This window comes from Danio aesculapii, chromosome 2 (genome assembly GCF_903798145.1).
Source record: "Danio aesculapii chromosome 2, fDanAes4.1, whole genome shotgun sequence".
Taxonomy (NCBI): Eukaryota; Metazoa; Chordata; class Actinopteri; order Cypriniformes; family Danionidae; genus Danio; species Danio aesculapii.
In genome coordinates this window covers 32916869-32932121 of record NC_079436.1, presented here as the reverse complement: position 1 = coordinate 32932121, position 15253 = coordinate 32916869, and the positions used below count along the sequence as shown (strand labels likewise).

The window sequence follows — 15253 nt, the reverse complement described above, 5'->3', positions numbered from 1 at the left end:
CCTGCACTTGATTTTAAATGCCTACCAAAGAATTCCTTAAATATCCTTTTTTTGTGTTCAACAGAAGAAAGAAATTCATAAAAGTCTGGAACCACTTGAGTCTGAAGAATTTATATGATGAGGACATTTCCTTTTTTTTTTTTTTTTTTGGTGAACTATTCCTTTGAGTTTTTTTATTATTTGTACTGCAAGTGAACTTATGAGTGGTTTACTTTTGCAACATTATGGGAAATAATTAAATAATTACACACACACACACACACATACTTTCTGGCAGTAACCTTTGTAAACTTTATAACCACGATGCCTCGATTCACAAATGCTCTCAGTGCACTCTTAATTTACTTAGTGCACATTCTAGTGTTAGGTGTTTTGTACAATTATTTAACTAGTACTTTTATTTTTATTGAAAATAGACATAACAGAAGCCAAGTATACTTAGAACATGTTTTTTTTAAGTATACTAATAGTACACTTGAATAAACTCTTTTTTCCCCATAGGGGAATTTAATAAATTGTTTTAATGTTTTTAAAATAAATTTTATTTCTTCTTCTAAAGTTCATATTTACTCTTATTGATGTATATGATTTATCATCCCGTGTACATTTTTAAAACCTTTATCTTGCTCTGTCTCTAAACTCAAAACATGTCTGTTTGTGTATACTTCACGTTTTGTGGTATTGCATCAGCAATAGAAATAATAAAGATATACATCAAAACCAAAGACAAACATAAACTGAATCAAATTAACCTTATGAGTGCTTTGAACTTAAATTAAGCTGACTTAAAACAGCTCACGTAACTTATAGAATTAGAACAAGATTAACTTAGTTTAATAAGCTACAATGATATTAAAACATACAGTATGCTGTCATGACTAATTGACCATATAATTTTTACAGTGTCTGGACAAACATGCATTGTGTTCTGCAGCACTGCTTCCTCGCCTTCTAATACAAGTGAGAAGGTTTGTGTAAACTAATAACTGCACAAAATAAGTTCTTGTAAAATAAGATTCGTTAGCAAAGTTAGCTGATCATTAACACGTTTGATGTAGGCCTAGACTGACAATTAGTCTGGCTGCAAGAATAATTAGCATATTTGTTTGCTTTTCCACCTGGGGCAGGCCTAAGTAAAAATTAGGGCATTTAGGCACCTTTTAAAACAAATAAGACACACATTACTGATGTGCATCTTGATTCAAAACAATGACACTGGTGTATTTTGGAATGTCACTGAAAGTCATATTCCGTTTAGACAGCTTAAACATGCAGTTTAATCTAATTAAAACACATCTCTGAATCTAGAAATATGCATTATCATGTGAAAAAAAAATTAATAGGCCACAATCAAAAGAGTAAAAACTACAAGCCAAGAATACTCAGAACATGTATGTACTTTTCTTTTAAAAAGTGTACTAATAATACACTTGAATTAACTTATTTAATTAACTGTTTTAATGTTTTAAAATGGTCGAATTTATTCTTCTTCTGAAGTTAAAATGTATTATTTACTCCCTTTGATGAATTTGACATCAGCTCTGTCTCAGAACTCAAAACATGTCTGTGTATGCTTCACTTTTTGTGGTATTGCATCAGCAGGTATAATCTAAGAAACAAAACATAGGAAAGACTGCCATCTTGGGGTACATATTGATAACTGCAAATCAACTTTACTCAAAAATGGTCACACAAGCCAACATAATGGATTATTATAACATCAACACCATGATAAACGACGTTACATTGTGCTGTGATTGCCAGAAATTGATTATCATTTTTTTTAAACATCCATTTAAATATTCAACGTAACGGAACAAATGCCATGTAGAAAGCTGTTTTGATGTAGTATGAGTGCTTGCCAGCAGAGGGAGACCGAAGTGTCAATAATAAAACCCCCATAACAAACCAGAAAGTGCATTCAGCCAGTTGTTCTTGGAGCAAACTTATACACAAACTAAACATGACTGGCTGAGAATGAAACTTTACTCAGAACAAACTAAACAATTAAAACACACACAACTATAACACTGGACAGATGGAACAGTCCAATTAAATAAACTGGAATGCTATTTGGCTTTAAGCAAAACTCAACTGCACTTTCTAAAATACGAATTATGTACAAATTAAGCACATTTTCTTTCTTCATTTCACAACCAACACAGACTTTAATCAGATATATAGTGGACAACAAGACTCATGATAGTAAGATGATGATAATAATAAATAAATAAATAAATAAATAAATTTCCCAAGAGACAGAAACAGGTGTGAACATAGATGAATTAACAACTTTTAACAATTCCAAACTTTGTATAAACACTGTAAAACCCAACAGTCAAAGAGTTTTGAACTCAGTGTTGAAGGTAATGAGTTAATGAAATACCTCATTACTTCAACTTAAATGGAGTAAGTTCACAGTACTCATATAAATTATTTTTTGTTTTTAACTCAAATGGTTTGTAGCAATCGGTTTCATTAAACGGTTTAACCTATTGGGTTTTACAGTACTCTGTTGATTAGTATGAAAGACAACAGAATGGTGATCATTTTGGAAAATGTTTTTCTTTCTCGATTTTTTTATTGCATGTATGTTTTCACTGTATGTAATTTCAATATTAATCCCTTCTTGTGGCAAAGTTAAATAAAAATGTAATAATGGGAGTAATAATTAGCAAGATTTTCAAAATATCTTGCATTTTATAGGAATAATGAAATGCAATGTTCAATTGTTTTGTCTTGTAAAATGCACAATAAACATGCTTTTAGTCAAGGTGTCCACTATAGTATAAAATAAAAGTTTCATAACAGTCATATTTTGATTTGGCTTCCCAGAGATGGGTTGCGGCTGGAAGGGCATCCGCTGCGTAAAAATGTGCTGGATAAGTTGGCGGTTAATTCCGCTGTGGCGACCCCGGATTAATAAAGGGACTAAGCCACAAAAAAAAATGAATGAATGAATATTTTGAATTGAAAATACTTTCCTGAGATGCTGATTTTTGACAAACAACATGTCAAACTTAAATTATAAAAACAAAGTATTTTCATGTTTCCATAAGATTGTTAGGCTACTCATGGTCCAAAATGTTTAAGAACTGTCCTAAGACAAGAATGGGTTGTTTAGCAGTTTTAGGACAACTTTGATGAAAGGTTTTGATCAAACTCAAATGTTGACTATTGGCCTATATATAATGCTATAAGGCAATGTTAACATCTCATTCACCACAGCTGGTTGTAGGTACATCCCATTCACCATAGGTATAACACACGTGGCGTTTGACTTTTTTCATACCAACTTATAACTGGTTTGAGACCCCATGAGGTCATGTGGCTAAACTGCCTGTTTTGAGATATGATTTTCAAAATATTATCTTTTACTTTATAGGAATAATGAAATGCAATGTTCCCCTTCGATTGTTTTGTCTCCTAAAATGGTCAATAAACATGCTTTTAATCATGGTGTCCACTTAAGTATGAAATCAATGTCTCAATGTTTCATAACAGAAAGTCATATTTTGATTTAAAAATACTTTGAGATGTTGATTTTTGACAAATACCCTGTCAAACTTAAATTTTAAAAACAAAGTATTTTCATATTTCCATAAGATTTTTAGACTACTCATGGTCAATACATTTAATCTAAGCCATGTTTAAAGACTCAGACTGCTAAGGAAAGGAAGTGTTCACAGTGAAACTTCCAAGCCTTGAATGTGCTCTGTGTATATCCAGACATAAAACTATGACATAGTCTCAAAGAAATTCACTTAAATATAATGTCCATAAAAGTCCGCAAATGTCTATTGAAGTGGATCAAAAAAAGTACATCAAAATTGTCCTAAGACAAGAATGGGTTGTTAAGTAGTTTTAGAACAACTGTGAGGAAAGGTTTTGATCCAACTCAAATGTTGACAACACTGGCCTATATATAATGCAATATTAAAATCCCATTCACCATATGTGGTGGTAGGTACATCCCATTCACCATAGGTACTAACCAATAGTACTAACGCACGTGGCGTTTGACTTTTTGGACCATCTTACAATTGGTTTAAGACCCAATGAGGTCGTTTGGCTAAACTGCATGTATTGGGACATGAGAGGGCGACATAATGCAGTTTTTCGTGACTAAGTAACATGACGCATATAATGAGAGAATGCTGTATTCGACACAACTGAAGTTGTTATTCACAACATTTGTGATGATGATAATTATGATGATAATAACTGTTACCAATGATGGTGATACATACGTTAATAATAATTTTAGATTAGTCACATACTGTTCAATTGTTGCTATGGTTATTAAAAGTAAAATAATTCTCATTTAGTACAATGTTGTTAGATTCAGCCTATAACCGGACAGTTTTTTAAAGACTATTAAGAGTTAGAGTTAATAATAATTAAATCATTAGGCATGTGAATTGTAAAATGGTTAAATATAAAGATACAATAGAAAGAGAGAGTATATAAACATTAAAAAAAATTGTATGATCAATTAGTCCTGACCGCACATGTTTTAGCTCATTGCAACATATTAAACCAAGGTAATCATGTTCTAACCTAATTATATAAGTTACACAAGTTGTTTTAAGTCAGTTTAACATAATATAAGTTCAATGGACTCATGAGGTTAATTTGATTCAGCTAAAAAACTTAAGGTAACCAGGATTTTTTTTACAGTGAAAACACAAATATAGTAATAAATACAAATTTACAACTGAAGCTGTTTTAATTTACTAGAACTTCATCTATGTTAAGCTTCTTTGCCACAGTCTATATTTTAAAAAGCTCTATAGAATAAAGATGGACTGAACTGAAGACGACATATAAATCAATTTTTTTCTTTGACAAATGTTTCTATGATAACACCTATTTTGGATGCTGTTGTTGTATTTGTCTTACTCATACTCAGTATTTTTATTTGTGAGAAGAAAAAAAATATTTGTGAAAAAAAGATTTTTTTTCATCCTGGAGCCAGTTGCAACAGCTTAGTAGTCTAATTTATTAAAAATTAAAATTAAAAATTAATTTTGAAAAAGAGTATAGCGGCTATTTATGCCTTGAAAAATTGTTGGTTAAACTAGTTAAAGCAGAATCTTGCAACATCTTGGCCATGTTTATGCGAATAGCTCCTGGTTTTACACCTTACATTTCAAGTGAGAAAAAGAGACAAACAGCTGAGTACAAAAAAACAAGGCTTTTAATTATTCTGAAAATTCATGAAAAATACTCCCTGACTTAATACAAATGTATAAATGGGAATACAAAAAAAAAAAAAAAAACATATATACAAAAGTATGGGTCCTGCCCCGTTTTTACATCTGAAAAAGTACTACATAATTTACCTTCTAAATGAACAAGAATCTCCTTCAATTAAATACTGTCATAATTTAAATCAAATGACATTATACTGCTATTCACATGTAACTGCTGTCCCAAAATAGGAGTTGTCTCGTCGATATAAAATCCTCTTGTTGCTTAAAATAGATATAGTCTCTCTCTTTTTGTTTACATGTGCCTCTTCATGTGCAGAGCCAGGTGATCTGAGCGGGAGAAAGCCCTCTCGCACAGGTGGCACTGAAACGGCCTGTGTCCCGTGTGTTTCCTGTAGTGACGCGTCAGCTCATCTGACCTGGCGAACTTCCAGCCACAACCTTCCCAACTGCAGTGGTAGGGCTTCTCACCTGTGAACACGACGAAACGAAACATTTAGTATTGTGTACAAAGTTTTTTTTAAAGTTATTTGGAATTGAAAAGACTGTTAAGCAAAAACAACATGTAATGAAAATCTTCACCACATACCTGTGTGCGTCCGCATGTGCGCTTTCAGATGGGAGCTTTTCGTGTACGTTTTCCCGCATCCAGGGAATTCACAACTGTGCGTCGCGGTCCTTTTGCGCGCCCAAGAGCGTCGCCCTCGTTTAGGCTTGCTGTCTTCTGGGTTTAAAAATCCCAGGAGAGGTGATGATGGTGGAGTCAGCATCACACCTGGCATGGCGGGGTGATTTGCCCGCAGTGGTTCGCTAAACATATTAAAATGTCCGTGGTACTGTTGATGCTGGGTGTACTGAGGTGGAAAATGCGCATTGTTTATAAACTGCTGTTGATGCGAGATGTCAATGTGATGCTGAGTGTTCATTTCTGTCAGGATGCAGTCTTTCCTCCCTAAAATATCCCGAGGCACATCTTGCTGCACGTGATGCCCGTACGTTTGATGCTGCATTACGCGCTGGGGTTCTTGTGCGTAATAATGACCCATGTAGTCGTTTACCATCATGCAGGATTGCTCTTGGTTCTCGGTTTTTATTTTATATCCTGCGTTATTCGCGTTGGACACGTGTTGTTGGTTTCGGGCGTTTAGAGCTCTCAGTTCGGTGTACTCCAACCTGTCTAAATGTCCTTTTAGATTATATTCGCCGTGATAATTCATGTCAGGGGTAAACAGCTCGGCTACCAGACTGTGTCCTGGACGTGCGTTAAAGTTGGTGCCACAGTAGGCGTTGGGGGTCGGGTGACATCCATCGCTGTCATACACGGTGCTGCAGCTCTCCGGTGATTCCGGGAGGGAATAGGCGGGCGGCGGCGCTGAGGTGTTGTCGTTGTCAGACGTGACCGAGTTGGACAGAATAAACTCTAGATCCAAAAACTTGGAAAGATCATCCTCGTCTTTGGCCAAAGGTGGAGATTCGACAATGCTGAACTCCACCTCGATGAGGGGTCTCACGTCTCCAGCCCTCGGGCTAGTTTTGGTTATTTCAACTTTCCAGTCCTGAAGGAAAAGAAAACACAACTTTCGAGTTAGACTGCTTATTTCTGCAGACGTTGAAGCCATTTTTATTTTAGTCTTAATAATTAGGATAGTTTTTTAAATCCACAATAAACATGCAACATTAGCCTATATGACTTCCAATGTGTCAACTTTATAAAAAATTTAATGTTCCATTTGAAATTAACAACACAAACAACCGCGAAATAACGTCAGCTAGGCCTGTTTTAACAAAACACTTAAGCTCTTACTTTCTTGGCATGTAAACATCATTTAGCTGATAACGCAGTAAAGAACTTTAGTTTGTTGACGCAGGCTACAATATTGCTTAGATAACTTATACTCATTTTCTAACAGTTAAAAAGTAGCTATAAACAAACACGCTGAAATGTAGAACTATCCAACATTTAAAACATAAAAAAAGTTGAACTCACCCGAACTATTTCAGACTGTTTCTCGTCTAAAATGTGGTTGTTAGAAAAAGTATTTATCGAAGGCAACATCGCATCTGCAAGAGCCATGTTGCAAATGTTAGGGAACTCAGTAGGTGTTCACTCTCATTCAGTCCGAGGCAGACAATGCGTCTCTAATATGTTTGACTGGATGTCTACCTGTCTCATTATAAGGAGGGTCTGAATGCATAGTGGGCGTGTTCTCATGACGCCGGGCATGTAGTTGTAGCCTATCAGGTACTTATTCTGGCTGTTTTCAACAACATGTAAATATTGTAAAAGCACAATTGATTATTTGGACTTCAATTAAGCGCATCTCCTTATTTCATTAAATTACGAAGACTATGTTGTAGAAGATAAATGCGTTTTATGATGATGTTCCCAAGTATAAATTACAGTATTAGATTGCCTGTTGAGTTCTCCTTTTAATAAGCCTATAAAAATCACACACTATAATTGGTTATAATTATTCTTTCATAAGCATGAAACTCAAAACGATTGCATGCTAACAATTTGTTTTATGTGTAAGAGCAAAAATTGAATTGAGATTGTTTGGATGTCTTTCCCAAATGTATTTTCTCATTTCAAAGTTCGTGTGCTAAAGGGGGCGCCACAAACCCCTCTGTCCAGTGAAACTTCGTGCATTTTTTGGAGGGACGTTTAAACATCATGTTGGTAAATTATGAAATGTATTAAAAATGTAAATTGTAATAACAATGAATGATTTCTTATTTATATACGAGGCTAAATTATAGTATATACTTAACTAAACAAGTAAAAACAAAAAGGTCAATATATATACATAAACATTATTAATTAACTATAATCATTCCTAATATTTTTTTTTAAATAGTAAAACAAATATGAGGCAGGCTAGCCTATTAAATAGAACTATTGTGTTTTCAATAAACTAACTACATTACTGTGAGTTTCACCTCTTCATTCGTATTAAAATAGACCTGATCTCATATGTCTGATATAAGTATTAATTTATCCGTCCAACTCCGGCTTAATTAACATTTGAATAACCAGCTGTAAAATCTCGGAGCCATCGAAACAACATGATAATCTCAATGTTCAACAATGCAGGTACATGTTAGTTAATGATCTCTGAGTCAATAGACCTCTTCTTTCAGTTGATTAAAATGCAAATTAACGGGCTAATGCTCTCGGGCCAATGTTTAGAGACAAGGTGGCCAGTGTTAAACAAAAATACCCAGTTCCAAAAAAATGCCTCCGGGTCCGGGACGCGGCATTTAATATCTCCGCCACAATCTAAATGTAGATGTAGAGTTCAAAAGGACATTTATCGCTTCTAAACTGTCATGCCTGTATTCCAAGCATTTTTATAAAAGCGTTTTGCGCGCGCAGCTTCTGTTCTGAGTGCGCAAACCAGCAGCATTTGCACAATCGGATTCTTCTGCAGTTTATATAGTCCAGCTATTTTTGCCCCTTCTACGTAATTCAGGATCCGCTACAATCGCATTGTCTGGACAGAGGTGGAAATGGAAATGGAGAGAATTTCCTGAAATACAAAGGGTGTCCTTTTCCCCAGCAAAAGCAGAGTACAGTTTATTTATTTTAATTGTAAGAAAGAATTACAGATGAGACGGCTACAGACGTGCGAAATATCCTGGATACTAAACTGAGTTGATGATCTCTGTTCTGTGTGCACATCATTTATTAAATACACATATAATTAAACAGCATATTAATGATAATTAAACCGAATAAATCAAACTATTATTTTATCGTTTTAATTAATCAAATCTATTATTATTATTATTATTATTATTATTATTATTATTATTATTATTATTATTATTATTATTGTTATTTGTAGGCACCGGGTTTATTTCAGATGGGGTTTTTTTTTGTGATAGCATTTTTCCAATACGGATTTGGATGTTTTTTTGTTTTGCTATATGACCTGCAAACGTCCTGCACTTGTTTGAAAAAAGCGGGAGATTTGTTTCGTTTTCCCTCTTTTGTTGTTTTCTAAACACAATTAAGGAGATAGCAGACTTGCAGACAGGACGTTTTCCCGGAGACATGTTGTATTTACAAGATGGCTAATTTGGCCGGCGTTTAATGTCCAATTTAACTGATTCGTGGATAAAAATGGATATCTTAGATATATGCAAAAAAATTTCAAGAAAATAAAATGCTAATGCACTGGTCCTGGGATATAAATAAATCCTTAATATATTTTTATACAGTATCATATGCATATTGCATGTTTTAAGAATATTATAATGCTTAACAATAACATTGGCATACAAACATTATTTTTTGAGGGATTTCACAATGTACTTCGTATAGTTATACTGTAAAGAAAAATCCTGTTTGTTGTTTTTCCATTGTAAGATGAAATGAGATCTGCGTCCTTGGCTGTGTGTGTTGTTTTTGCATAGGCTTCTAATTTCCTTGATGGTTTTTACAGCATTTCCCTGATAACATAATACAGAAAACAGACCTTTAATAAACACATGCAGCACACCTGACACTAATTAAACCCTGGTTTTAACACATCACCATTTTAATTTGATTTAATTTGTCACTTGTGTGACAAGATAAAACAAATCAGGCAGTTAACATTTATGTTTAGGAGCAAACACACAGAGCTAAAAGTTTATATATTTAGATTTATTTAACAACAATTCCACTCATTCGGCATAATGGAGTGAAGCCATCTAAACAAAACTTGCATTTATTTTCTAAATAAAACATGTGATAATAATTGTGAAGCGAACTGTGCTTTTTAACAGATAAAGCAGCAGATAAATGGGTATTTAGTCTAAGGCATGCAAGTCTTTTTGTTGGATTTTTGAAGAGATCAGATAAGGAAAATGTTGATTTTATGAAGGAACACAATCTCTGAGTCTCCACCCTTACACGCTTATGGTTTGTGAATGATACGTGAGCTTTGTCAAGTGTATATATGTACATGATATACTGTTGCAAATGTTTATGCTTCCTGGTTTACATGCATCCATCTCTCTTTCTGCACATATTTAATGGATTCAATGTGTTGTATTTTACATTTTTTGCACTAATGTTCTTTATCAGTTTACAGGGACGTATAGTTGCACTGATATATGTAAATCAGACTGCAGTGATACAAAAGAGCTGCATTTGCTTCTCACATTCTCACATAAGGCTGGACAATCAAACACATTGACCCAACAGATTACAGCCTGAATTCATGCATACACATCTATTTATCACTTCTGCATTAAAGGCAAACAGGCAAGTTGTAGCAGCACTCCTTAAGACTTGTTGAGAAGAAGTGCCCTTCGGGGAACACGGGTCCCTTCATCATTTGTTATACCTCTTAATTTCAGCATTTAGCGTTGTGACTAACGCGTGAGTCAGGCACCGCACTCCCACAAACGATTGTTTCAATCCAAAAAATTCAAAAAAGATCTCCTGCTTGTGCCATAAACACTTGTTAAATATGTTATTGTGTTTATACTGTAAACATAACATTAAATATGTGATTTATTTTAATTTGAACTTACCATTTATTTTTGGCTGTTTTATTTGGACATTCTGTTGATTATACTCAATTTTTTAAGCAAGCTTTCATTTTGTCTTATTTGTTTTATTTCGGCTAGAATAAAAGCAGATTTAAAAAAACAAAACATTTTAAGGTCAAAATTATTAGCCCCTTTAAACTTTTTTTTTTCGATAGCCTACAGAACAAACCATCATTATACAATATTATGCCTAATTACTCTAACCTGCCTAGTTAACCTAATTAACCTAGTTAAGCCTTTAAACGTAACTTTAAGCTGTATAGAAGTGTCTTGAAAAACATTTAGTAAAATATTATTTACTGTCATCATGGCAAAGATAAAATAAATCAGTTATTAGAGATGAGTTATTAAAACTATTATGTTTAGAAATGTGTTGACAAAATCTTCTTTCTGGGAAACAGAAATTGGGGAAAAAATAAACAGGGGGCTGATAATTCAGGGGGCTAATAATTCTGACTTTAACTGCAGTTCACTGTAAAAATGCAGGGTTCCACACAATTCATTCACGTTGTCCCAATTAGTTAACTTGACACTTTCAACAAATTTATGTGGACTAAACATAAAAATAAGTTGTTCCAATGAAATCTCAATAATTGTGTTGTTTCAGCTCATTTTACATAAGTAGTTTGAACAAGCAAGAAAAGAAATAAATCTGAGTGTTGGCTTAAAAAATTTAACTTTTAAAAAAGATAAAATTAATTTAAAAAGATTGCTGAAACCATTGTCCTTGGAGATTCCTAAAACGCAAGCCTTCTGACAGTCAATCTGCAAGAAACTGAAAATTATTTACAACCACAGCCTTGGCAAATCGTCCTGAGCTATATCATAAACAAACAAACAAACAAACAAACAAACAAACAAACAAACAAACAAACAAACAAACAAACAAACAAACAAACAAACAAACAAAAACTTACATCTTTAATGGCCTGAGGGTGAGTAAACTGCAAATATTCATTTTAGTGGGAATTAACCCACGAGCAATCCCAATATCTGCATAAACTACCTCTTTTGATTCACTGTAAAAAATGCTGGGTTCCACACAATACCCTCATGCTGTACCAACAGAAATCAATCAAGTTAACTTTTTACAAATTTAAGTGGATTGAATATAAACTAATTAAGTTGTCTTAAAAAAACATCAATAACTATTGTTTTAGCTCATTTTACATAAGTAGCTTAAACAAACAACAACAAAAATATCCCAATAGACATTCCACTGAAAAATGTCAGCTTCTACAAACCCTAACCTAAAAGTTAACTAATGCCTTACAAATACTTCAGTGAGAGTTTGTGGCAAACTTGCAATAAAGACGACTATGCAACCAAATAAGGTTTATATTGATCTTTACTGTACATTTATATAGTCATGGTCTGGTATAAGTTTCTGACATTTTCACAGTATCACGGTATTGTGATTACTACTCTAAAATAAGTTCTTTTTAAAAGTCTCAGTAAAAAAACAACTACTCTTTTCCCCATTAAACAGGAAACGAATTAATTTACCAAATAACTAAATAATTTAAATAAATCTTTGACTTATGATGTCTTAATTAGTTCCAAAAACACACATTTCTTTACAATACATGGATAAAACACTTTAAAAAACCTTACATATACCTTAGGAACGGTATAACAGAAATTGTTTGTGGTTTTAATACCCTGACTTTTCCAAACCACTAATGAATTTAAATAGAAAATACTTTAAATAATATAATAAAATAACTAATCTAATAAAAAATACATTCAAAATAGAAGATCTGCTCCTTTCCCTTTCATTGTTCTGTGGTGTCTAAGTGCAGGTAATTACCTAACTATCCCTCACCAACTCAACCAACTAGACAAATTTGTGTGGACATAGGAGCAAATATTTGTGTCCACTGCACGACCACCATCAGAGTCTTCCACTCGATCTTCCTGTGCTTGTCTAGCACACAAGAACGACAAAAGGACAAGTCCTTTCACTTCCACTGGACCATGATGAAAATCCAAGACCCATTGCGGGGTCTCAGACAAGACAAGGTACAGGTGAGGACAAAAACCTCTGTCGACTCAAAGGTGGTCTGAATGGCCCAGGGGCCAATTTAACCCCACAAGTGGTATTTGTAAATTTAAAAATAATTATGAAGTGAGGTGCTAATCACTATATTTACTGTGCTGATGTAAATATATTTACATCATGATGCCTCAATCGTCATTCAATTGTATTTATTTCACTCAGCCACTATATATATATATATATATATATATATATATATATATATATATATATATATATATATATATATATATATATATATATATATATTGACAATCTAATCTAGAGTCTCCAGAGTAGAAATTATCCCAAATCACCCAAGCAGGAGGAGACACTCAATGCTATCTAACATAAGTACTGTCTCTAAAAAAAAAACGCCAAAACCATATACCTTTGCAAATTTATTAAAGGTCAAACTGCATGGTCTACAAAATGTGTGGGCCCTGCACAATCTCACAGCAATTCGTAACTTTTTGATTTAGTGGCTAATTCGTACGATCTCATTCATACAATATAGTACTATTTGCTCATCACGTAATGAAGGTTGGGTTTAGAAGTGGGCTTGAGTACCACGCCTCCTTTTTAAAATCCTACATTTTCGTGCCACTAAAACTCCACAACGCCACTAAACTGACAAAACGTAAAATACTTGCGTTTTCTCGTGAGATCAGGCTGGTGGGCCAGGGATTGAGATAATCATATGAAAAATGAAAAAATTATAAAAAAAGACGATGGTGAGGAAAATTAAATACTGAAACTGTGTCAAACAGCATATTTTCCAGCAAAACAGCACACAGATCAGTGCCATTGTGACTTCCAGTAGCTGCTGCTCCATGTCTCTCATCTCCCCTGGAGGCCTCTTTGTCTCCAAGTGTAATTGCTTCTGCCTGCTTTGGAGCAACTCTTGTCTGGGGACACAAAACTTGTCTCTGTGAATGACTGCATGTGTCTGAGGTCAAAAGTCCACAGAGTCATTCCATAAAGCCCTGTGCTCCCACATGCCAGTCAGCCAAAACTCTACTCTGTCTTGTTTTTTTCTTTTTTTTGTACTTTCCGAACACAATTCCATGACACATCCATAACCGTCCATCAAGACCAGTACGAACATGCCGAGGACAAGTGTATTAGCAATTAATATAATTGTATGAGTAATTTACTCACATTTGAAATTTTGAGACAGCTCAATTACACTGCCATTCATGTAACTCGTAACCCAAAAGTCGTCAAATACACACCTTCATGTTATTCCAAAACATTTAGCACTATTTTATGCAGAAAGATAAAGTGTTTTGTTTGTTTTAAATACATGAACCTTCTGTCCATGCACAGAAACATTTTATGAATGTGACTTTTTTATGAATGAGTCAATTTCAATTCAGACCTTTACCTTAATTATAACTAATACGATTAATATAATTACATCTCACAATTTTGACTTTGAAACTTGCAATTCTGAGAAATTAAGAAGTGCGGGAAGGTGTTTTTTCTCAGAATTGCAAGCTACTTGATATTCTTAGAAAAACAAGTCAGAATTGCAGGTTCATATCAAATATTGTAAATAGTCTGTATCCAAATTGCAAGATACAAACTTGGAAATGTTTAGGGAAAAAGCTTGAATTGAGAGTTTGACAAGGTGGCTCAGTGGTTAGTACTGTCAACTCACATCAAGAACGATGCTGGTTTGAGTCCCAGATGGGCCAGTTGGCATTACTATGTGGAGTTTGCATGTTCTCCCTGTGTTTGCATGGGTTTTCTCTACAGTCCAAAGACATGTGCTATAGGTGAATTGGGAAAACAAAATTGGTCGTAGTGTATGAGTGTGTGTGAATATGAGTGTATGGATGTTTCCCAGTACTGGGTTGCAGCTGGAAGGGCATTCAATGCGTAAAACATATGTTAGAATAGTTGGCGGTTCTTTCGGGCCCTGATAGATAAGGGACTAAGCCGAAGGGAATCTCAGAATTCCTAGTTTATACTAGAATGTTTGAATTTACATCAGAATTTCAAATATATGTCAGAAATTTTGCTTAAGTACTGCAAGATATAAACTTTTAAAGGGCACCTGAGATGAAAATCATCTTTTGTAAGCTGTTTGGACAGAACTGTGTGTATTGTGTCCACAGTCATATTGGGGGGATATAATGACAATGAGTCTAGTTTTATAAATTTCCAAATGTTAAAATAGGATCCAAATCCCTCCCATTTTGAGGCCGACCACAACTTGACGAAGGAGTGTGGTATCCCCGCCCACCGAATTGATTGACAGACGCATATTAACATGTGTCCGTAGTAACACGTATAATCATATCAACAAGACAGGACAAAGCAAAGCAACTGGCATTAAAAGATCTGTTCAGCTCTCTGTGATCATCAATCATCATCAAATATGATCAATAATGATTTTAAGAAGTTTAAAATGTTTTTAAAACAGTGCATGTTTGTAGTGAATTACACAGAT

At 34.1% G+C, this 15253-nt stretch overlaps 1 protein-coding gene across 1 annotated transcript; it reads right to left on the bottom strand.

Annotated features, from left to right (window-relative positions):
* Nucleotides 1-5182: 5182 nt before the first annotated feature.
* klf17 (Kruppel like factor 17) lies at nt 5183-7347 on the bottom strand. The gene is made up of 3 exons (XM_056467207.1): nt 7201-7347; nt 5803-6769; nt 5183-5684 (listed from the first exon to the last, which is right to left on the bottom strand). The coding sequence occupies exons 1-3, from the start codon at nt 7285-7287 to the stop codon at nt 5509-5511; spliced, it is 1230 nt and encodes a 409-aa protein (XP_056323182.1). The 5' UTR covers nt 7288-7347; the 3' UTR covers nt 5183-5508.
* Nucleotides 7348-15253: the final 7906 nt, after the last annotated feature.